The sequence below is a fragment of the Fistularia commersonii genome, chromosome 1, assembly GCF_037954325.1.
Source record: "Fistularia commersonii isolate RoL2024-O1a breed Wild chromosome 1, RoL_Fcom_v1.0, whole genome shotgun sequence".
Taxonomy (NCBI): domain Eukaryota; kingdom Metazoa; phylum Chordata; class Actinopteri; order Syngnathiformes; family Fistulariidae; genus Fistularia; species Fistularia commersonii.
The window spans coordinates 8,286,235-8,310,758 of NC_141284.1; the positions used below are offsets into that span (position 1 = coordinate 8,286,235).

The 24,524-nt window shown below is 38.0% G+C and overlaps 1 protein-coding gene across 4 annotated transcripts in view; it reads left to right on the forward strand.

Annotated features, from left to right (window-relative positions):
- Positions 1-24,524, forward strand: part of ect2 (epithelial cell transforming 2) — a 65,789-nt gene that overhangs the window by 17,173 nt on the left and 24,092 nt on the right. For all 4 annotated transcript variants that reach the window (XM_086146589.1, XM_086146598.1, XM_086146571.1 and 1 more), the window contains 13 exons: positions 190-415; positions 1,577-1,701; positions 4,332-4,451; positions 4,557-4,625; positions 5,912-6,022; positions 7,769-7,865; positions 8,061-8,142; positions 11,247-11,325; positions 12,146-12,265; positions 14,787-14,925; positions 16,203-16,357; positions 18,590-18,697; positions 22,571-22,699. In XM_086146589.1, coding sequence (XP_086002715.1) covers positions 190-415; positions 1,577-1,701; positions 4,332-4,451; positions 4,557-4,625; positions 5,912-6,022; positions 7,769-7,865; positions 8,061-8,142; positions 11,247-11,325; positions 12,146-12,265; positions 14,787-14,925; positions 16,203-16,357; positions 18,590-18,697; positions 22,571-22,699 — 1,560 coding nt within the window. The remainder of the gene's footprint in view (positions 1-189; positions 416-1,576; positions 1,702-4,331; positions 4,452-4,556; positions 4,626-5,911; positions 6,023-7,768; positions 7,866-8,060; positions 8,143-11,246; positions 11,326-12,145; positions 12,266-14,786; positions 14,926-16,202; positions 16,358-18,589; positions 18,698-22,570; positions 22,700-24,524) is intronic.

A 24,524-nucleotide genomic window follows, 5' to 3' on the forward strand; every position in this document is an offset into this window, starting at 1 on the left:
TACATAGAAATTGATATTGAATCTAAAAAATTTAACTACTGCTTAACTCATTAAATTTAGTTCATTAATACGGTCACTGACATCCAATCCTTTTTAATGACAACTGGGATTTATTGTGGAAAAAAAAAATGCTATTTGGGCACTCCAGGAAGGTTTTGTGTCAACATCTATGCATTTTTTGTGCTTCAGAATGACAGTCCAGCCATGAAGAAGGCTGTGTCCCTCCTTTCTCTCACCACGCCCAATAGTAACCGCAAGCGGCGACGTCTTAAGGACACACTGGCACAGCTCACCAAGGAGACAGAGATCTCCCCCTTCCCACCACCTTATAAGAGGCCTTCAGCAGAGCACTCACTGTCCATGGGCTCTCTGCTGGACATTTCCAACACTCCTGAAACATGCATGGTCCTGGCAGGTAGGAAGAAATGGATGGTGGATAGACAAAGCCTGCCTTGTCCAAGCTCTCACTTTGTAGATATGTAATGAATTAATCTAATACCTTGAAGCATTATTTCTTCTTTTCAAGGGATGAAGGTTAGTTGCAGCAGGATGGAAAACATGTGAAACATGAACCAAAATGGAGCGGTGAAGCTCCAGGAAATAGAGATAAAGAGGATGGATGATATTAAGTACTTAGGGTCAACAGTCCAGAGCAATTGAGTGTGGAAAAGACGTCAAAAAACGGGTTCAGACAGGGAATCTGTGATTAGGTGATTAGGGAATGAAAGCAGGGCCTGAATTAAACTTTTTACTGCAGGGAAAAAGGGACCTGTTGCCTTTGAGAGGGAACAAATGGAAAAGTTGGAAAAAAATGCTTTAAGAGAGGCTACTCAACCTGTGGAGGCAGGGCTTGAAAACTTGTCATCCATGACCTGAGAACGGTAACAGAAATCCAAAGGCTCCTCTCTCTCGGGTTACCTGGTGTGAATGAGATTCATTCGGAGCAGTCACCGAGCAGTGCCCATGAAGCGGCTCAGCGTTCAGTATCTTGCTTATCAAAACTTTGACAGGCTGGGAGATCGAATGAGTTACATTACATTTTCAAGACACCCATTCTCCCATTATTGTTCAATTATCTTATAGTTTCACTCTGCTGGCTGTGCTTGAAAACATCTGAGCCTAATTTTCAAGTAGGAAAATCGGTTATCTCTCATATGAGGCTGCATTACATTTCATGAATTAACACAATGGCAGTCACAGAATATTACTTGTAGCTGCTGTTGGATTGGATGGTTGTAAAATGCTTTTACCATGAGTCTGTCACTTTGATACTGGCCAAATGGGTCTTGGCTTTGTCAATATTGCTGTGATCACTTTCAAGCATTGCTTCATTGAACTATTGTTTGAATGTATGATTAGCTACCATTACATTTAAATTTAAGTTTTGAAAACAGCCCTATCATTTTATTTTTAGAAATAGCAGTGGAGGAACTGTCCATATCCAGTCTTGATTGTTGATTTGTAATTTGTATTGTAAATTAATATAGAGTCCCCTCTGTAATTCAGGTCATGATTATTTATATATCAAAGGTTCCCTGGTGGTCTTTGAAGCACATATTAACACCCCCCTCCCCAGAGAGTTCCAGACCATCCAAGAGTTCAACTCCAGTTGGGTCCAAGCAGTCTGCACGATGGCAAGTTTCCAAAGAGCTCTATCAAACTGAGAGCAACTATGTGGACATTCTGAGTACGATACTACAGGTATGTGTTTGTCTGTTTTGGACAATGTGAATAACTATAGGGCTCGTAGGATAGGCAGTTGGTTTCCCCAGCAACAGTCTCAGGGCGTGCATGTGTGAGTGCGGCGTGCATGTGTGGGTGCGTGCGTGCATGCATATCTTTGTGTGGGGTTTTATCACTATCCCAAGTGAGTGTCACACAGCAGGCCAGTGAGAGGAAAAAATGACCTACTTGACCATCTCTCCCTCCTTTCTCTAGTCTTCTAAAGTTGCTTCCTTTTCTTTCCCATTTTTGGCCTCAAACATCTTACATATTTTTAGCCTTTATTTCAATCCTCTGCCTCTTACACATCCTCTGGGATTTACTTCTATTTTTAACCTATACATTTCTGTCTCGAACAGTGCTCAACACATACTGGTCATACACAGTATGTATAGTATACATATAGTATACATACTGTATACTGACAGTGAACCTGCATATGTTAAATTCACAATAATATCTTGCCTGTGTTATGCTTTTCATCAGAGGAAACTCTGTTGAAGATTTTTCCATAATCCAGGCATTTTGAAATCTGAAGGGAATGGCCTAAAGGAGAAGAAGAAGACATTTTATAATCACTGTACGTTAGGAAGGAGTCTTTTTGATGCTGATTTCTTGCAAGTGCAGTTCTTAAGTTTTATTCAGACCTCACCAATTTTCATTCTTAATGCTGTTACACTCTAATAACTCAAGCTACTTGTCTGAGTCCAGCAGCTTCTATTTTCACTTGAAGCAAATACTTCATGCAAATAGTTGTCGAGGTGGGCTACAGACCATAATTGGGTTTTGGTTGTCAACACAACCAGTTATGCTACTTGACTGTTAAAAATAAGAATTTCGATTTTTATTTTTGTCTCCAACCAATGCCAATTGTCATAATGGTACAAATTGACTTGAACACAAAGATGTGAAAATAGACAAATTAAGCCAGCGGACTCTTAAATTTTATTTCTGCATTTGTATTAATTCTAGGAGTTGTTGAGTGTATCTGAAAAATTTCTCTGCGTCATAATAAAACTTTCAGTAGTAGTTTGAGACCTTTCTCTCCTGCTTTTTTGTGGCTGTAGGCCAGGCCTTTTTTAGAAGATGTAGATAATGATACAGATTATTAAACATTACATACAGAAAATTCTAGCTATGGATGTGGTAGTTTGAGCATGGTTGAAAGAAAAAAAATGTTAAGATGAATCCTGATTGTGCTTGAGAAATATTTTTGGTAAACAATGCAACATATCATTGGATCATAGTGCCATTTTTAATGGCCTCACCCTTTATAATGATGCCTTTGCTATCAGGTTATGTTTGATATTACTTTCACAATTGAATGTTCCCTTTCTTTAAAGTCAGTAGTCTGCATGAAACCAACCTTCTAAGAAAAATGTTTTATTGATGATACCATGGAAAGGTGCTACTTTAGCAACAATAATGAGGTTGTATAATCACCTGTGTAACATTTTACACCTTCCAATGAACTGTGTATCTTCCCCTTTTTTTTTGGAATGGAGATATTAGTTATGGGGATTTAAGTTTAATAAAGTTGTTCTCATCTCATCTCATCTCTCATCTCAAGGTGTTAACATGCAAAACATCTGCTGGCCGGTTACATTTGACCAAGTACATCTAACCCTATTCTCTGTATCATCCTCTCACAAAAATCATACAATGTGATTTTCTGGATTTTTGCTTTACATTCTGTCACTCACAGTTGATAGATCTTCTTTTCCTTTCACCTTTTACCCTTTAGGTGTTACCACAGCGAATCAACCCTCTCCTTCTAACCGTGTTCTCTGGATCCTCCTTTCTCACACCAACTACCTTTATATCCTCTCACTACGTCCCGAGACCTTCTATTTGGTCTTCCTCTAGACCCCCTGCCTGGCAGCTCCAATTCCAGCATCCTTCTACCAATATATTCACTATCTCTCCTCTGTACATGACCAAACCGTCTTAGCTTGGCCTCTCAGACCAAAACATGTGCTCTTCCACTGATAGACTCATTTTGTATCCTATCTGTTTAGATAATGATGAAAATTGTTCCTGGAGACAGAGAGACTGGAGTCACTGGATTGGAGCTCTCACATCTGACTATATTCTCTTCTGCCTTAACTGTCATCCTCATTGAAGTATTGCACTGAGGAAGTTTCCTTTTACCCCAGTTGATATATAGCTTAGATATTGATTACACTTTAAGGTAGTGAAATGGATTTGTTTCAAAACCCTAGGCATAACAATTTTTTGGCACCCGTAATAGCAATCAGGAATCAAAAAATAATAATTTTACTGATTCCAATGAGTTATGCTGACTTTCTTTAAGGGGAGCTTATTATGGTTGCTAGGGTTTCCATGCACCCAGGGAAAAACTTAAGCTGTTGACCAGATCTAAATTTGTGGAAATCACATGGAAAATGGAAAATGGACTATAACTGAAATTTTCTATGGATATCTAATTCTACTGATATCTTGCAGTGTTTTATTGATATATGAAGATATCTAAATATGTCTTTATCTCTAGAAATGTTTGAATCTTTTGATTGGTTTGAAAAAAATAAAACTGCACAGGTCATATTGTTACTGCTAATACTTATGTACTGTCTTGTGTGTTTTTGCAGCTTTTCAAGCTTCCATTGGAAAAAGAAGGGCAGGTAGGGGGACCCATAATGGCCCAGGAGGAAATCAAAACCATATTTGGAAGTATCCCAGACATCTATGAGGTTCACACCAGAATAAAGGTAATGGTAATAAAGGTAATGGCAGTGAGCTCATGTCATGCCACTGTCACAACAAAGCAAAACCTTTTGAAGAATTGGCCCTGATTTGAGTGTGTTGTCCGTCAGAATGACCTGGAGAAGCTGCTTACTGACTGGTCAGAAGACAGGAGTGTGGGTGACATCATCCTCAAATACGTGAGTATACAAATTATCATTAGATTTTAGTTTGTTATTGATGACTTTCTTTACTCTTCCCAGAGTTTTTATACAGTGTACAGTGCTTTTGTACAAATTCAGTTACATTAAAATATTTAAGATTTCAACTGCTGTAAAAGTGTTTAAAAGTGAAGTTCTTTGATCATAGTTGTATATTGTATCCTATAAAAATGGAAGAACATACTGCAGGACTGAGGTATTTGGTCAGCTAAAAGTCCATCAAGAATTGCTTCTTGCCTCTTTGTCTGCTTTGTTTAAAAAAAAATGAAAAACTGCACAGGAAGGAACTGAAATTTGGCTCCATGATAATGAAGCTATTTTTGAGTTCCTTGTCTATGTGAATCACGTCTAAAATGGCTTCAGCAATTTGGTCAGCATTTTAACATCGATATAGACAGAAGTTTTCTCCTCACTTTGTTTCCAGTTATATCCCGTTTTAAATGCATAATAACCCTTCCTATTCACATAGATTAGAATAGTTTTCATCACTGTGAGCAGTAGCTAGAAATTTATAACTGAACGTAATGTCATTTAAATTGTGATACCCCATATGACTTTCAAATTTGAGCAAGACAGTCAGCATACAGCACATGCTACCTGCTAGGATTTGTTTCCCTTTTGTAATCAGAAATGTGTATTCAATTGTACCATTGCTATTACATGTCATCATTCTTTCATTCTAATAATGCATCCCACATTTCAAATGCAAATTTAGCTCGTATAAGAATAGTTGGTTCTAAAAAGAAAATTCCTTCATTCTTTGCGATTTAAAAGCATGTTGGATATATTTCCTGATACAAGCTGATGGAACCACTACTACTGTTTAATTTCCACCTTGTGAGGTTGTGCTCTGTTACTATAGTAGATCCAATAATTTGTTCTGAAGGAGTGCCAAAGTCACAATCATGTAACTTCAAGAAGTAGAAGTTGATGGAGCAAATAAGTTGTCTCTTTTGGGGTTGACTCTCTAAATTCCTCACACACATTCTCAGTATTCAAGTCAGCTACTTGATTATGCTGATTTGAGTTTGGCAGCTGTTTGGCAGTCTTGACATATCAGGAAAAAAGGTCAAGAGAGCCAATAGGTTGTTGTTTTGATGAACCAGACCTTTAAGTTGGTTTTAGCTGCCCAGTTGTTCCGGCAGTAATTCTAAAGCATTTAACAAAGCAAGGTAAGGCAAAAAAATTTCCCTCCCTCTTAGCTATCTTAGTGCTTTCTTTTTCACACACTTTTTCATGCACTACTTTGTTTCCCTTCTATACAGTCGAAGGAGCTGGTGAAGGCCTACCCTCCATTTGTCAACTTCTTTGAAATGAGCAAGGAGACGATTGTTCGTTGTGAAAAACTGAAGCCCCGCTTTCATGCCTTTCTGAAGGTAGTACTTTTCATTTGCTACCTGACCATAGACTTCAGGTTTCCTCATTTTAAGGGTGAGCAAATGGACATCGGTAAAATCATTAGAAAGGACGCCACTTACTTGATTCAAACCACTGATTCTGGTAATGATTTTAGGTGCCACAGACCATTCATTTCCCTGATGCTGCAACATATTGGACCATTTCCTATAACTGCCACCCCTATTAATCATTTGAATCGAATAATAGAAAAATCTGTCTCTTGTTGGAATTTATTGCACTGAAAATTTGTTAAATAAAGCAGAAATCTGGTTTTATTTTGGTGCTCTTTATTTTGAATATGAGCATTTGTGATACTACTTGCTTTAAGCACATTTTTGATAGTTTAGTAAATGCAGCCCCAAGGATGCATATGTCAGTGTTTTCCTTGGTGTTGGTCACAAGTCAGGACAAATGTGGAGGGTTATTTTAGGAAGGGCATTCCATGTAAAACTTGCGCCAAACTAAATATATGAATCACAACTGTGGCTTTATCCTTGTCAAATCTTGTGGCAACTGCACTTTCCATGAGTACTCTTTTTTTTTTGACATTGTGGTCTGTAGTGAGATTAGGTTGCAGTTTTAGGAAAAAAAAATCTGCAGGTGGGGGTATGCCCTGGAATGGAGAGGGATAAAGGTTAGCTGCAACAAACTAGAGGGAACCAAGTGTAACGGTGAGGCTACAGGGAGTAGAGAGAAAGAAGGTGGAGGATTTTAAGTACTTTAAGTACCCAGGGTCAGCACTCCAGAGAAATTGAAAGTTGAAATTGAAATTGAAAGAAATTGAATAGAAAAGGGGTGAAGAAATGTTTATAAACAGGTTGGAACAGGTGGAAAAAATGTCTGGAATAATGTGAGATAATAGAACGTCATCAAGTGTGAAACGTAAGCTGTACAAGACAGTGACAGAAGCAGCCATGTTGTATTGTCTAGAGACAGTGGCACTTAGGAAGACAGGCGGCAGAGCTGCAGGTAGCAGAGAGGAAAATGTTGATATTGTCTTTTGGATTGACATGAGATTTATGAATACCGTAAAAGAAGACATGAAGGTAGTTGGTGTGAGAAAACAGATCTTTAATCCATAAAAAAAGTGTTGAAACATCTATTAGCATATTTTTGTTGTTGATAATGAGGACTGAAGCCTTGTTTGTGATATTGATATTTATTATGAGGTCTTTTTAAAATTGGAAATGTAAAAGATTTGGATCCTCCTCAGCATATGGATTATTTTATTTTCAATTATATCTACATGTATAGAAAAGGCACATAAAAAAGAAAATTATCTCCTGTCCCTTTAAATGAATAAATTGTCAGGGGGTTATATGATTTTTTTTTTTAAGTTATTCATTTGTTTAAATGACTTTTGGTTGGATTTTCATTTATTTGCAATTCAGTTATTCTAGTGGTTATTTTTTCAAGGCATTGGTGCCAATTCTCATTAAGTGTTCCTTCCTAAAATATTAACTCATGTCAAATTGAAGAACCTCCTTATTTGCACAGCCTCTTGGTTTATAGACAGCTGTGTGAAGTGTCACCTTTTGTTAATGGGCATGGAACCACCCTTGCTGATACTGTTAATCAACAAAGAAATTCATTTGAAACAGTTGCCATCTGTCAAATACTCCCTGTGAGCAGGCATCACTTAATTGGTGATTAAGATGCAGAACAAATTTTAATTGTATTATTCTGTCTGTCATTTCGATAAACACTCACACTTGAATTTATAGATCAACCAGGCCAAGCCAGAGTGTGGCAGGCAGTCTCTGGTAGAGCTGCTCATCAGGCCGGTGCAGCGGCTGCCTAGCGTGGCCCTCCTCCTCAATGGTAAAACACAAACCTTCCTCAAACTTTTACATAGTATCTTGTTTCTTGAAAAAGTGCATCCTTCTCTCCTTATCTTTCTCTTCCCACACATGCTTCTTGTGTTATCTCCCACAGTTTTCTCCCTGTCAGTTCTCTAAACTCTTTCTAAACTCTTTATTTTTTTCATCGCAAACCCTCAATCTTTCACCTATACAGATATAAGGAAGCACACAACAGATGACAACCCTGACAAGATTACACTTGAGAAAGCGATCGAGTCTCTGAAAGAAGTTATGACGTGAGTCATGCATTCAATTCATCATTTTGTGATGACATTCTCATGATAATAAACGCAGCATTTGGCTGTATGAGGTCCTTTTCAGAGTGCCACATGCATATTTTGCTGTTAGTCTGCAATGTACAGTACAAGCAAAACACTGTCAATACTTCATTGAAAAAGTAATTATTTGTATTAACAACACTAACCTAATGCAAACCTGTTTATTAATGAAAGTCATACATAAACATTGTTTGTGTATGTATTGTCAACATTGTTTTGGGCCCATTTTTGTAGCCTTTTGTGTCATTATAAAGTGACAATGTCCTGGGTTCATCGGAGATGTTTGTGCCCAGAACACTAACAAATGGCATTTTGGAAGGTTCCTCTCTGGTGCCAAAAAGTTTCTCATCTACCACTTCTGAAATGAAAGAGCATCAACTATTCAAAGCTCCCCTTTAATGACTGCGCTTCTTGATTTGTCCATTCAATTGTATACGAGATCTGCCAGTTCTGGTCATGAACCAAAGTCACCCACTTTAAAACATAAATTGATAAATTTAAATAAATTGGGAGGTTTGCTTTCTACCTCACTCCATCTATTCAAGACAGACGGATGCAGCATGTGCATAACTACAGATACTGCAGTGCACTGTAAACAAATTTAATGTGCCAGAAAATTTTGACACAACTCTCCAAACGAAAACCCCATAGTATTCCCCATAGGACACCCCATGACATCCTCTTTCCAAGTCTAAAAAGCACATCCAGACAGAATTAGCATACTCCTGTGAACCCACAATATTAGTGTAAGAGTGAAGAACAAGTTCCTTATTCCACGTCATCAAGGATTCAGAAGCTTGATTGTCAATGTCCAGTGTCCTGCACAATGAAATTATTGTTTTGCTGTTTGCAATGCTTTTGGCCACCATGCACTGGGGAGCGAGAAAACATGTCAACCACGGTGGGCGCCATATTGTGTAAGAGAAGAGCGGAAATACAAGGACAAAGGAGGAAGGAGAGGGAAAAATAGGCCACCCCCAAACTAGGCTCCTGTAGGCAGGCTTAGTGTGGGATTAGGAAAAACACCTCAGCACTTAAGCAACGTAATAAGACATTACAACAGTACTCGAGACTTGTGTGGTGGGGGGAGGGTGTCGTAATGGTGGCGGCCAGATGTCACAGTACAGCCACTGGAGACTGTGTGTGCTGCCCAACAGGTGCTTGCACAGGCCCCGGTTTGCTGCTCTGCAACGAGGGGAAGGAGAGGGTCTGGGAGCCAAGAATCCAAATTGTTCCTCCTGAATCAAACTATAATAATTGGCCAGACTCTCAGTATCATGGTGTGAATTTTCCCTCAGACGCAAGCCTGTTGTCCTGTAGTTGGCAAACATCTTCCATGACCCCTTGGTGTTGAATGGAAATCACTCTGTAGTTAAACATTTTCATGTCAGTGAGAAATTTGTCTATGGATGCCAGTGAAATACTGCTGCATGTCAGTCCATGAAGAAAAAAGAAAGCTAAAAGAAGGAGAAAATGTTTCAGCATCACTGACCAATCTCTGACCAAAGATGGCGCCTGATATTCATGTCAACGATGTCCACTCGAAGGATATGGCTATAGGTGACTTAGGTGCACTTGTTAGCTGATCTGACAGGTTTCCTAATGGTGGAAACTTCAAAGACAGCCATGAATTTTGCAAAATAGTTTATTATCTGATTATCTTTTTATTTGCTATCTGATCATAGTTTCAGTTGACAAGAGAAAAAAGTGCAAACTTAACATCAAATGCTTCAAGAAACCTTTTTTTACTAGTGGAGGGACTCCGAACATAAAGTGGATCTGATATACCTTTGAATACTGTACATACAAATAAGATAACACTTCCCACAAACTAAGAATAATGACTGTTGTTTTTATCAATGGACTTCCAAGTATTGTCAGCAGTTTTTTTTCCCCTCTAATATGAGTCTTTGTTTATTTATTCTTCACAATTCTTCATTGCTTTTACTAAGTCTTCATCCAACACTTATTTAAAGGTTTAAGAAATAATTTGCCTTCAACCAGGTAATGTTGGATTTGGCCCTTATCCAAATTCCACCCAGTGCAGCCTTAGTTATTTATTAAACATACACACTTAATTGAATTGTGGGATTGTACATTTTTAGATGCTGTAATTTCCTGCCTGCTCCTTATACAAGAGCAAATACCATTTATTTAAAAAATGAAAGGTTGTCAGGATACCTCAACTATTAAGAACTTTAGCTGCAAGCAATTGGTGATGTCAACCAATATTTTGTACTGATAGTTTTTCACCAACGCTTGAGGCAGACAGATACAGTGACATAAGTCAAACCTCTTGATTTCTTGCTCTATTGGTCAAATGTCTGTCCTCCTGCCTGTTATCAAGCCTGAGCTTAATGTTAATACAATATCTCTCAATTCCAAGGCTTCTACAGCAAATTCAAGTCAAAATAGCAATTGGTCTGGGATGAACTCTGTAATGAGGTACTGGCTGCCTCTTGAGGGTAAAATGTAGCCTTGACAATGACATTTTGAGGTATTGGTAAAGATAATACTTTTAATTTTTTTCAATGTGCCCATATTTGAATTTTCAAGAATACGAACGCAAAAAAAACAACTTATCCAGCAATAGAAGAGGTTTTCTGTTTGTTCAGGTATTCAAAATCCTGCGTAATCTGTAGGGTCCTTACTCTAGTTTGGACAAAAAAAGTCCTTAATGGGACACGTACATTTCTTTTGACAAGCTGCTGTGTTTATAATAAAAAAAGGTAATAAGCTACAGTTCTTCATATTTATGTTGATGAGGTTTAGCTTAAAAAAAGGCGTTGAATGAATAAATATCTCATGTTTGTTTGTCACTTTGTGCAGGGATTTTCCTGACTGACCTGAGATTGAAATGCCACAAATATGCACACCCTGCAGTATTTAGCCCTCGCAGTATTTAGCCCATGCACATTCGTCTTAAATATTTTAATTGAATACTCCATAATTCTATTTTATCATCTCACTGAGGGGACTGCTAAAATAATTGAAAGGCACATATGTATAAAAAAGCTAGCATCAGACAAATGAATGGTATTTTTGGTCTTTTCCTTCATTAGCCACATCAACGAGGACAAGAGGAAAACTGACGGCCAGAAGCAGATCTTTGATGTGGTTTATGAAGTGGATGGCTGTCCTGTAAGTCAAGCTTCATGAGCTGCAACATCTTGACATGCTGTTAAGTGTCTTTTGAACATCAGACATTTAGGTCTGAACTCTTCAAAAATGTTTACACTCAGCCCAGATGCCCTCCCTGGTGGAGTAGTTAAAACATGTATGTATTTGCCAGCTGAATGGTAGTTTTATTCATTTTTCTATGTTTAAATTTATAATATTCTCAATTGCTAATCATCAACAAAAATTATCAGAGGAGCAGCACATGTTATCAGAGGAACAGCACATGTTAGATGTTTTGGAGAGAAGGTCAGAGAAGCCAGACTGAGATGGTTCGGTCATGTACAGAGGAGGGAGAAAGAATATATTGGTAGACGGATGCTGGAATTGGAGCTGCCAGGCAAGAGGTCTCGAGGAAGACCAAAGAGAAGATTTATGGACGTAGTGAGAGATGATATGAAGGTAGTTGGTGTGAGCAAGGAGGATACGGAGAATGGGTTAGATGGAGAGGGTTGATTCACTGTGGTGACCCCTGAAAGGAAAAGCCGAAAGAAGAAGCTAATCATCAACAAAAATGCTGTTTTTTTTGTTTTTAATAATTAGGTTTGTGCTAGTATTGTGCTTCATGCAATTGCTTTTCAACATCTATATTTTACGTCAGTTATCAAATATTTTTAATTTCTTTTTAATAATGTTCTGTTCTATGGTGTAACCTGTTTCAATGTCCTTTTTCGATCTTGCAAGATTGAAAAAAAACATACAAACTTTAATTATTCAAATATTACAGTCATTTATCTCTTCATTCGAATCCTCTCCAAATCTTCTGCCTACAATTGGTTCGCAGGCCAACTTGCTGTCATCACACCGCAGCCTTGTTCACAGAGTGGAGACTATTGCTCTGGGAGACCAGCCATGTGACCGAGGGGAGAATGTCACACTATTCCTTTTCAACGACTGTCTTGAGGTAAAACCACAAAACTGACCCATCTTACAAAGGAGATGCTCCCGTTTGATTTTTACATTTAACAGCTGTTCAATATCAATGCATCCATCCACCCATCATCTCTTATCCTGGATCGCAGAGATGCGAAGGCCAATCCTAGCTGTCATTGAGCAAGAGGCAGGGTACACCCTAGACTGGTTGCCAGTTGATTGCAGAGGCACATATAGAGATAAACAACAAATCACTCTCTCATCCACAGAACTGGGCAATTTTTCCATTTTTTTTCCCAATTAACCTTCTGCATGGTTTTGGGGTATTGTAAGAATCTGGACAACCCGCAGGAAAGCCACGTAAGATATAGGAAGGACATGCAAACTCTACACAGAAAAGCCTCCTGTGGGAATCAAACCAGGGCGGATGCACAATACTGTATTGTGAATATATTAATTCTGCAGATTCATTATAATTCATCATACTAAACCTCTGCCACCTCAACAACAAAATTTGATACTGTCCAAGTTTGCATTTCAAGCTTCACCTACCCAAACCCTTAAATTCACTAATATTTTTTAAACTCAGTGTTCCTAATGGTCATCCCCAGAGACTAGAGAGTGGTAATTGGTGCAGACTTCAATGGGCATGTAGGTGCAGGCAAAAGAGGGGTTGAAGAAGGCAGTCTTGATGCTATACCCATTAAGGTGTGGAAGTGTCTAGGAGAGGCAGCGATAGAGTTTCTGTCTAGATTATTCAGCAGGATATTAGAGAGTGAGAAGATGCCAGAAGAATTGAGACGAAGTGTGATGGTGCAAGGGGATGTGCAGAATTGCGGCAACAATAGAGAGATAAATTTAATGTGCCATACAATGAAGTTGTGGGAAAGAGTATTGGAAACTAGACTGAGAGCAGAAGTCAGTGAAGAGCAGTATGGCTTCATGCCTGGAAAGAGTACCATAGATGCAGTATTTGCTTTGATAATGCTAATAGAAGTACAGAGAAGGCCAGAGGGAGCTGCATTGTGTTTTTGTAGACCTAGAAAAAAAGCATATGACAGGGGGCCAAGAGAGGAACTCTGGTATTGTATGAGAAAGTCTTGAGTTGCCGAGAAGTATGTTAGATTGGTGCAGGACATGTATCCTAGCTGTGGGACAGTGGTGAGGTGTGCAGTAGGGGTAACAGAGAAGTTGAAGGTGGAGGTGGGACTCCATCAGGCTTCAGCTCTGAGCCCCTTCTTGTTGGACTATGATTTTTGCAGATGACTTTGTGATCGGTAGTGATAGCATAGAACAGGTTGAGGAAAATCTAGAGAGGTGGAGGTATGCACTCAAAAGGAGAGGAATGAAGGTTAGTAGCAGCAAGATGGAGTATATATGTTTGAAAAAGAGAAAACTGGTTGGAACGGTGAGGCTACAGGGACTGGGGATCAATAAGTTGGAGGATTTCAGGTACTTGGGGTCAACAGTCCAGTGCAGCAGAGAGTATGGAAAAGAGGTGAAGCGATGGGTTCAAGCAGGTTGGAATGGTTGGAGAAAAGTGTCAGGAGTATGATGCGATAGAAGACTATCAGCCAGAATGAAAGGAAAGGTGTACAAGACAGTGGTGAGACCAGTGATGATGTATGGTCTAGGGGATGGAGAAAAAGAGGGAGGGAGAGAGACCAGTGTTTATCAGTTCATGATCACCACATCATTCAAGTGGCCTGCCTTTTATTCAATCTTTCTATTCACTGCTTTACAAATTCTTAATTTTTCCTTTCTTTTTTTAAGATTTATAAGTATTCAATAACAAGAGCAAAGGAACCATTATCAATTCAGAGGCAAAGGAACATTTATGCTATAAAACAAATCCATTGCACTGTCTCTGTTTAGAGAACAGTTTTTGTCTGCCTTTGCCTGGAACCCTGCTGTGTTTTCTGATTAATCTGAGCTCAATGTATGTACTAAGTGAGCGAAATGTATGAACCAAGTATTTTTTCAGATATAAGTACAGCATATAAACATTTGTCATGTAAAATTGCATCATTACCCAATATTAACAAGTTGTCAGGTCACTGTGTTCTCTCGTTGTGTTTGTGTGTTTGTGTGTTTGTGTGTTTGTGCGTGTGTGCGTGCGTGCGTGCGTGCGTGCGTGCGTGCGTGCGTGCCTGTGTGTGTCTTAATTTGCTTAGAGCAATAGAAAAACAGGAAACCAATCAAGAAATTGACGAGGTGGAAAGTTGTGCTGATTCAGGGGATGTCATTGACACTTGCTATTGAGCATCTGTGATAGCATTTGTTTCTTTCTAATATTTCATCACATTTACATGTCCATAAACAAAATATCACAAAGCAATCCTTGTTTGGGCTGTATTTCTGTGTATGTAGTTAGTACCTTTGTTTAAGAAAGCTCTCCACTATCATTAATATATGCTTGCTTCATGTATTTGATTTTTTTTCCCCCCTCACACATTTACATACAAAGTTGCTGAGTTTGTGTGTGTGTGTGTGTGTGTGTGTGTGTGTGTGTGTGTGTGTGTGTGTGCGCGCGCGTGTGTGCGCACTTGCAGATTGCAAGGAAGCGACACAAGGTGATCAATACATTCAAGAGTCCACTGGGGCAAACTAGACCACCGCCCCCCCTCAAGCACATCACTCTAATGCCACTGTCACAGATCAGAAGAGTACTGGACATGCAGGATACAGAGGGTAACACACACACACACACACACACACACACACACAGTCACACACACTGCTTACTTATACTGAATTAGGTTGTGGATAATAATTGGTTTAGTTATTTATTATTTTTCCTATTATCCCAGCCTCAAAAGACTGTTCCTTGTGTAATGCAGCTGCTCTTATTTAATGGTCAAAGTAGCACTGAGTGTGTTAGAGAAGTATCAACAGTCATAAGAGGCATTCATGACAGCTGGATTTTTTTCTTTTGTTTATTCACAGTTTCATTGAGTGTCGCGTAAGGCACCTTAAATGAAATGTATTATCATCATTATTCATTAATTTTTCAGAAAAGCTTGTTACTACATTAGTCAATGAACAAGTTCCTTAACAGATGTCAATTTTTCCATGTGCCCTGTTGAAAAAGTGGGGGGGAAACACAATTGATTTTCCAGTCCCAGGAAACACTTGCGAAACGAGACATAAAGAAGATCAGTATTGGATGTATAAGAAACCAAATGGCTAGAGCTTGGCTTTCAGCAGTTCTACATAAAGGAACATATTCATTTGTGGTTGTGATCTGTCCATTACTTTTGCAAATATACTGTTTTATTCCAGAGTTCGAGTTTGTAATGGTGTAATGGTTTATTTATACAAATAAAAAACATAATAGGAAACCTCAGTTGAGTCATTGTCAATTTAGCCCTCACTCTTGTTAATATCCTTTCATGAATTTAACTACTATTTCCCAGAGTACCCACTGGTTCATGTTGTGTTTATAAGCTTGTAACCTTTTCAAGATACAATTACCATATAATCCAGTAAGATAAAGGTCTTGGTAAGGCTGTAACTAACCACATTTTTTCACTAGTTTAATTTGATTCATAATCTAAATTTTAATATCAAGTTTGTGCGCTGGCTCAATCCTAAAAATGGCACCAATGTGTTCAAATTTACAGGCTGGAAAAACTCTTTACAAGGAGGAGATAAGACTACACTTGTTCCTCGGATATAGACATGTTGGCAAGAACAACTGAAGCAGAAACCATTTCCCTTTTGTTATGCCCAGCCTTATAGATAACTGCTCAGAGATTAATATAAGAGGGATGACTGATATTTATGGCTTGAGATAAGGCAATAATTTTTGTTTTCCTTACACCACTGTTATTTGTTCTTATTTATCCATCTGTTTCTTTTGCCTTTCTCCTTGTCCAACTGGCCTATTCTGTCATTTTCATTACTTTCTCCCTAATCCTCTTTCTCCATCTTGCTTTCCTTTTCTCTTTTTGCTTCCTCATCTCCAGAGTGTGTGAATGCATTCGCCTTGCTTGTCCGTCCTCCCACTGAACAAGAGAACTTGTTGTTCAGCTTCCAACTGGCCGGAGAGGAGACGGTTAAAAGTGTCTGGCTACGAACACTTTGTCGCCATGTTGCCAACACCATCTGCAGGGCTGACGCGGTGAGGAGACTCATACATACATACAGATGATGCAGGTAGTAGGAGGTTGAAACCTGAAGCTAAGAAAAATATCAATCTCCAAATCAGGAGTGACTTATCCCAAAAATATTAGTACCTTTTTGAGATTTTTTCATTAAAACAAAAGAAGCTTTGAGTTTTTTTCTGTGAAGATCTCTCATCTGCATTGTTCAAGTACAATAATAAACATATTATTATAAACAATAATGTTTTGGGGCAGCATGGGTTCAGGGCAGCAGATGGTGAGAGTGGCCATCTCAGATGGCACAAGACTGTGTTGTTGAGTGACACTTAACTGCTCCCTGGCTGCTGCTCAAGTGGCTACTCACTGCTCATGGTTCATCCACGAGGTGTAAAATGAAGAGAATGATTTCCTGCAGGGGATTAATGAAAGAAAACAAATAGGCACATGTATGAGTTCCTACCAATATGATATTTTTACTGTATGATTGAAGCAATGCTATAATACAATTCATTTTTTTCTAATTAAGGGTAAGGTGCCCTGCCAAATTTCCCACAAAGCGCACAAATCAAAAAGCTATGGGCACCATCCATGGGCTCGACTGGCAGCCAGTCAGTTGAATACATGACACAATAACTGATAAGATACATAAATTGCAATAAATGCTGGATCTTCTTGCGGCACCATTTCTTTTTTTTTTTGTTTACTGCTTGGATGAACATCAGCTGAAAACGGTGACAATGGACCACCACAGATGCCACAGGGTCCATTAAAAAAGAAACATGGTAGAGACATACGTACAGTTTCGCCACAAAATTTCCATCAGGTCCGTCAGTCCTAAGAGTATCCTTAAACCTAAAGGTTTCCTGACATGGCACAGAACGGTGTGTGCCAGAGTTTGGTCGTCCTGTCTCATATCTCCTCTTTAAAATTATGACCATGCTGCAATAAGATAAGGTCTGATACACACATCTTTATACACACACATGTTGTTTGTCATATATCCTTCATTAAATTTTAACCAAGTACTATTTTACATCCTGCATTTCAGCCATGATTTTGGTGTCACTTGCAACAATGGCTAAGGATGCTTGTACACAATTAATAATAACAATATTGATAATAAAATATATTATATTATATTATATTATATAATAATGACTGTCGTAGTTTTGCCACACTCACTATAAATATATGTACATTAAACAATTTTTTGAAGGCCAACAAGGTTTCATCCATATAGAATGATTCTATTCAGATATATGCATCATCTCCAGTACAACTGTGTGTATCTGAGGGTGTTAGTTGTGTTATTCATCTTGCATCAAGGACTAACTGTATCAAACAATATCATTTGTGTAAAACTATTTCAGTGGTGCAGTTATGCACGTTTAGGTTGAGTATATTTAAATGAACACAAAGTGCGTGTGCTTGTTGATGGTTAACAAAAGACACTGTAAGTCAAGACTAGAAGAATCGAGAAGATGTTTCTCACAATCCCGCGGTGACATGAATTTAACAAAATAATAATAATAATAGAGTGCAAATTAACAGTAAAGTGCACGGTTAGCTTAAACAGCAAACATCAAACTTATGAGGTATGAAGTATACACTGCACACATATACAGTCTGATATTTGATTGCATGAGAGTAGCAGCAGGGTTTTTTTTGTGTGTACATAAGCTAGAGTAAACTGTTTTTAGGGCTTGCTCCACAGAATCCCAAGTCACTGGCGGTTTGATTGTAAAGAAAATACAATATGAGAATGGTTTAAGGAATTAATGGAAAACCTACCTGTTATGGAGTGATGAAGCTGACTTGCTCCCCACAGACTGCTGTCTGTTTTTCTATGAAGGATAATGATTGAACCCACTGAAAAACAGAGCCTGGGCTGTGTTGGTCATAGGGAGCAGCAGGGGGGGATGTTGGCCTCCTGTCTACTTGCCACCTCACAGCTGCATTCCTGATGCAGTGTTCACCGGTCTACAGCACCTTGTGAATACCAACAAGATACATCCCTTCTTGTTAAAATTCCTAGTGTGATAGAATAAAGCGTGCATGCAGGCGTGTGTCCATGCGTGCAGCCTTGTGCGCACCTGCTAGTGTGAGACACAATACCTTTTGCAACTATTTATAGTTGCAACTATTATACAGCTAAATATATTTTATCTGCTTGACAATTACATGAATCCACATTGTAGGTCATGCTGTATTAAATTGACATTGTAGCCATAATGTTGTCTTGTAACCAGGAGGACCTGATTCAGTGCACAGATCCAGACTCATTACAGGTCAGCACTAAGGATATGGACAGCACCCTTAGCAAAGCTTCAAGAGCCATCAAGAAGACCTCAAAGAAGGTAAAACTCTTCTCTCACCATTTTCAGTTATTTTACCTCCAGTGAAGGCTCATTGGGATATAAACACATGCTAATACATTAAATTGACAGAGGAACTGTTTTCAATAGTGGATAACATTATCTACATACTTCTACTGTCTATTTTCATGTTATGAAACAATGTATTTCTGCTGTTCTCCAACTTATACAGGGAGAGCTGCTTAAAGATTTATATATGAAACTCCATAAAGGTGATACTGCTTGATGAAATATTTTGGAACCAGAAAATAAATATTATGACGATGTGGGGAAAAAGGGCTCAAAAGGCTCCTCAAGGGGGTATTTTAGGGAACAGTAGTTCCTTGGTTACTAGGTCAACCAAAGGTTACAGAGAATTTCTGCGGACTAGTCAGTCTACCAAAATAATACTCATTCTCTCACATTTCAAAATCATATTCACATACCTTGAAGTGTGTTAGTTCACCATATATAAGATCAGACCACATGATTTTATGATAGAGGTTAATAGATGTTTTGAAACAAAGACATTAAAGATAGTGATTTATTTTTCTTATTCTTCTCAAACTGACACACACGCACAGGCAGACAAATATCTTTTCCTGCTGGTGGTAGAGAAAAGTTCCAGGTCTGTGTGCTTTTTGATCTTAGTTTTATTAATATATAATTATGACACTATGATAAAGCAGATCACCAAAAAGGATTTGCAGAATTTGCAAACTAAATTAGATCAGCACATGAAGTGAAATGTAAGGGTAATAAAAGTCTGTAACAAAAGCCTGTAGGTCAGTGTTGGCTTATACCTCCCACTTCCTCACATACATGCATTCTTAAACATATGCATATGGCATATGGCGCCAGCACTACGGCTTAACTATGGATCACAGTGAAGTTGGTAGTTGTGTAAAATTTTTGGGTGGCATGGCGCAGGAGGTAGAGCACTCGTCTCTGGCTCTGAACATGCCTAGTTTGATTCCCAGCTCCCCCTAGTGCAATGTTAAACCAGACACTGAACCCCTAACTGCTCCCCTGGCACTGGTTGACAGCAGCCTACTGCTCATGGTTCATCCATGATGGGTTGATTGCAGAGAACAAATTTCCCCACAGAGATTAATAAAGGATAATTTATTATTTTTATTATCAAAATGTAAATAAAAACAGAATACAATGATTTGCAAATCTTTTTCAACAAATATTTGAAAACACTATAAAGACAAGATAATTAATGTTCAAACTGATAAACTTTAATGTTTTTGCAAATATTCACTCATTTTGAATTTGATTCCTGTAACCCATTCCACAAAAGCTGGGAGAGGGGGATTTTTACCGCTGTATTACATCACCTTTCCTTTTAATAACGATCAGCACTTTGGAACTGAGGATACTAATCATTTAAGCTTCATTAGTCAAATTCTTCCCACGTTTGCTTGATGTACAGCTTCAGTTGTTCAACTGTCCGGGCTCTCTGTGTTCTTATTTTGCACTCTATAATGGACAAAGTTCTCAATAAGTCTGGACTGCTGGCAAACCATTCTAGTACCTACACTCTTTTACAATGAAGCCACGCTGTTGTAATGAATGCAGAATGTGGTTTTGCTTGTGAACAACAGTCTTTTGGGGATGCTTCTTTTTTACCAAATTATAACACTCCCCTGTTTCCAATTCACCTGTGGATTATTCCAAACAGGTGTTTTTTGAGAATTCCTCAACTTCCCCATTCTTTTCTTGCCTCTTTCCTAGTTTTTTTGGAATAAGCTGCAGGCATCAAATTCAAAATGAGTGAATATTTACAAAAATTATAACTTATGAGTTAGAACATTAAATATAATGTCTTTGGAGTGTATTCAACTGAGTATAGGTTGAAAGTGATTTGCAAATCATTGTATTCTGTTTATTTATGTCTTACACAATGTCCAAACTTTATTGGAATTGGGGTTTGTAATTGCCTGCTCATTTGTTCATTTGTCTTATATATGTACAATTTGGGTAATTTAAATGCTTTTTGGTATGATTTATCCCCAAGTTTTTGGCATTTGTTTTTCAGTGTGTCACAGTAACGTTTTGATTTAATTTTTGACAGTTTCTTTTGACATTTAGGAGCCTCCTTGCTATACTGAAAAACCTCAATTTCAGATCTCACTGGAATTATGTTTGAAACCTCAATTTGTTAATTAAAAATATCTTTTCTTAGTGCAATCAAGCAATCAATAGTCAAACACTTCATTCTTTAAGAATAGAGATAAGAGAGGACAGGTGTCCAAAATGGACATCATCTCCTTTTTATTAATTAATTGGTCTATACCAACGCTTCTTAATTATTTTCTGCTGCCCCCCTGGAATATGTTATATGTTCACATCTGTATAAAATTTTATCGTTATTAACATTTAAAAAATGAAAAAAGAACGAAATATAAATAACTTTTTTAACATTGTTTTTTTGTCTATGCATTTAAAGTGGATCAATTTTCCTGAAATTTAAAATTTTTTACATTTTTTGACGACTGAACCATTTTTGATACTGAAAAATAAAAGTAAATAAATTAGATAAATGATAATAAATTCAAATAGATCAGCAACATAACTCAGGAGCACAATATATAAAACACTTTAACATACAACACAAAAATGAATTAAAAGATTTGTGCAGATTTTTTAATTATTGAGATGAGAAAGTCAGGAATGGCTGCAATGAACATGTTTTGCACTGCATCGCTTTTCGAAGCAGGGTTTGAACCAACTCTGGCTCACAATAAACACAGTGGTATTTTCCCGTCTCCTACCATAACCACAGTGAAGCCAAGTGAAATACTTCCTCATATATTCTCGTCTTAGCTTTTGGGTGACTTTTGTTTGTCTCATTATCTCCATCTCTCACTGCCTTTCATATCATCCCTGTTAAATATTTTCCATTGTGTCTCTTGAGGGTTTGTTCACTGCACTTCATATCTCCTGCTCTGTGTGCATGCACACACAGTACGGCATGTGTGCGGTGCAAAAAACCCTACACTGTAGAGCTAGTGCTCTGCGCACATTCCGACAATGAGAGTGCCACTACCTCCTACTGTGACTGTGCAATTACACTTTATTCTAGTACAGCAAAAATATGGATGTTTCCCAGGTTCACGTGCATCCCCTGGCATCGCGTGGAATTAGATGATGTTGGCATACCTTTTCTAAAAATACAATTCACAGTGATTCATAACTGTTGGCAAGTAATTCACTTAACAATCAATTATTGCAGTTCCATAACAGCTCAAAATTTTTTTAGTGTTTTTCAAACAATGTGCCATATACATCTTACTTCATTGTGATATGATTAGTTATTTGTTTTATAGAATATGAGCACCAATATTTACTCAGGTGGGTAGCACGTTGGCGCAGTGGATCACACTTCTGCTTCACTGCACGAAGGACCCTGATTCCCAATGGGATTCCCACTGATACAGGGAGTGCATGTTCTCCCTGTGTCTGTGTGGGTTTCCTCTGGGTTCTCTTCTTGCCAAATGACAGCTGGGATAGGCTCCAGCATTCCCTTGACCCAGAGTGCAGAATAAGCTGTTGATGATAGATTGATTTACTCAGCTGGCTGGAGCAGCAGTACCAAGACTATCAAACAACCATGTAATAAACCCCAGTTCAATCAATGGAACCTTTTATTTTATTTCTTCCCCCACTTTTTGCAGGTTTTTTTGGGGGGCGCTGGGAAGCAAAGTATTACTTACAGACAAATATGGCAGATGAAATATTAGCAACAATATCTTAGTCCGAAGTTCAATCGTAATGGTTATTGGAGCAAATGGTCTGTTTGGTGAAAAAGTAAGATGTGTCGGATACGTTTGGTTTGATGTGTCACAAGAAAAAACATTGTGTTTCTAGGTAACCAGGGCATTTTCATTCACAAAGACCCCAAAGCGTGTGATTCAAAGGGCATTCATGGCAAACAGCACTCCAGATGAAAAGAGCCAGAGACTAAGCTCTGAGAACCGCAGCAGCTCCACCCTGGCCGTAAGTCTATCTACTCAGTTCCCCGAATAAGTCATTTGGTCAAATGTTCCTTTTCCATTTGGTTTAAGACTGTAATTTGATCTGCCTATAGAACACAATTAACATTTTTTCTTGGCATGTTCTTATGTTTTCAGTTTTTCAAATTGTTCTGAAATGTTCTAAATCTGAAACCTTATTTCTCCTTTTAATCAACTATTAACTGTCTCTGTTGCTTCCTTTGCTTTCCTTTGTTCCTATCCATTTCTGTCTCCCTTTGCAGAGAACTAGACATTGATCCTTGCATCAATCCATGATAGGGCAGCTTTCGGCCGGTGTCAGGGATTTTTTATCTAACTTGACTAAAATCCAGGAAAAGGGCCTGGACTCTCAATCGTGCTGGCCAATTTCTCTGCCTTTTATTATGGGTCACTGTTAATGTAAAACTTTTCCAGACCTTTAAAGTGATGGTCAATATATTAATGCCTCATTTTTAGCAATTGTTTAAGAGAGGAAGAGCTGTGAGGTGAGGATTTGTGACATTTTAAATGTTTGATAACTTCTTCTTTTGGCTTTTCCCTTCAGGGGTCGCCACAGCAAATCAACTTTCTCCATCTAACCCTATTCTCTGTATCCTCCTCTCTCACACCAACTACCTTCATATCCTCTCTTACTACGTCCAAATGTTTGAGAACTCACTCAGCTAAATTATGAAAGTTACCTCCAGGGAATTATTCATTCATATATGAAGTTTTCTTACTCAACACTGTCTTATTTCATATCATGGTGAATATGGAAAATATCTCCATGCAAGCCCATTAGATTCTAAATCATTCAGATTCATTTTTGAGGACAGTCCCAATATTGTGAAATATAACCAACAGTAAATTGAAAAAAATAGTCATATTTCAGTGTTGTTGTCGTCAACCTGATTTTGGCACATTACTGTATTTGATTACAGTTAAGGATGCTATATTTTCTAGAAATGGTCTAGTTGCTATTAATGAGCCGAGGATATAACATCAGTGCAAAGAAAGACTTTCCCTTGTAAAATATCAGTTTTAAATTACTCGGTCTCGTATGTGCAGTGACTCTGCTGAGGGCTCAAAGTAACAACTCCTTCATTTGATTCCCATCAATGTCGTCCTCCTTTTCTTCTTAACCTTGATTGACGAAAAAAAAAAAAAAAAAGACAATTTCACAGGGATACTTGCTAACAGGGGGCATATATATAAAATTTAGTTTACGACTCAAACTCTGTGCACAGACAGAGTCTGTCACAGTCTGCAATGGTCTGTTTAAATAAATCTCTTACTGTAACCTTCATCTTTTTCCCACCCCCATACCTCATCTTAGGTTGATGTGTGCATGCCCTTATGCTGAAATAATCTTTTGCAATATATCCATAGGGATCTACATGACATTGGTGTTGCCACCTAGTCTTGTAAGAGTGGAATTTATGAGCGTGGACTACACAGATGGCTTTGAAGATAAATATCTGTCAAACCATTAGTGTGAGGCAAACAGTCACATGCAAATCTAACCACTCAGCCATCTTAACTGAATGTAGTTTTGTTGAATTCAAAGAAAAAAAAAACATTTCAAAAGATGTGTATATCAGTGCAGCTCTCAGCAAAGGAAAGCAAAGGAACAGATGTCCTTGGTAATACTAATACTGAAAAAAAAGTTTACTAAGACAAAGTACTAATTCTATTATTTGTTTAATGCTTGGACATTAAGGAGAATACAGTATACTACAATAATGCATGCTTTTTGACTGAAAATTATGCACATCTTTGATGGCTACACCAAAAGATTCATCATAAAAAAAGAAATTATAATAATAAAC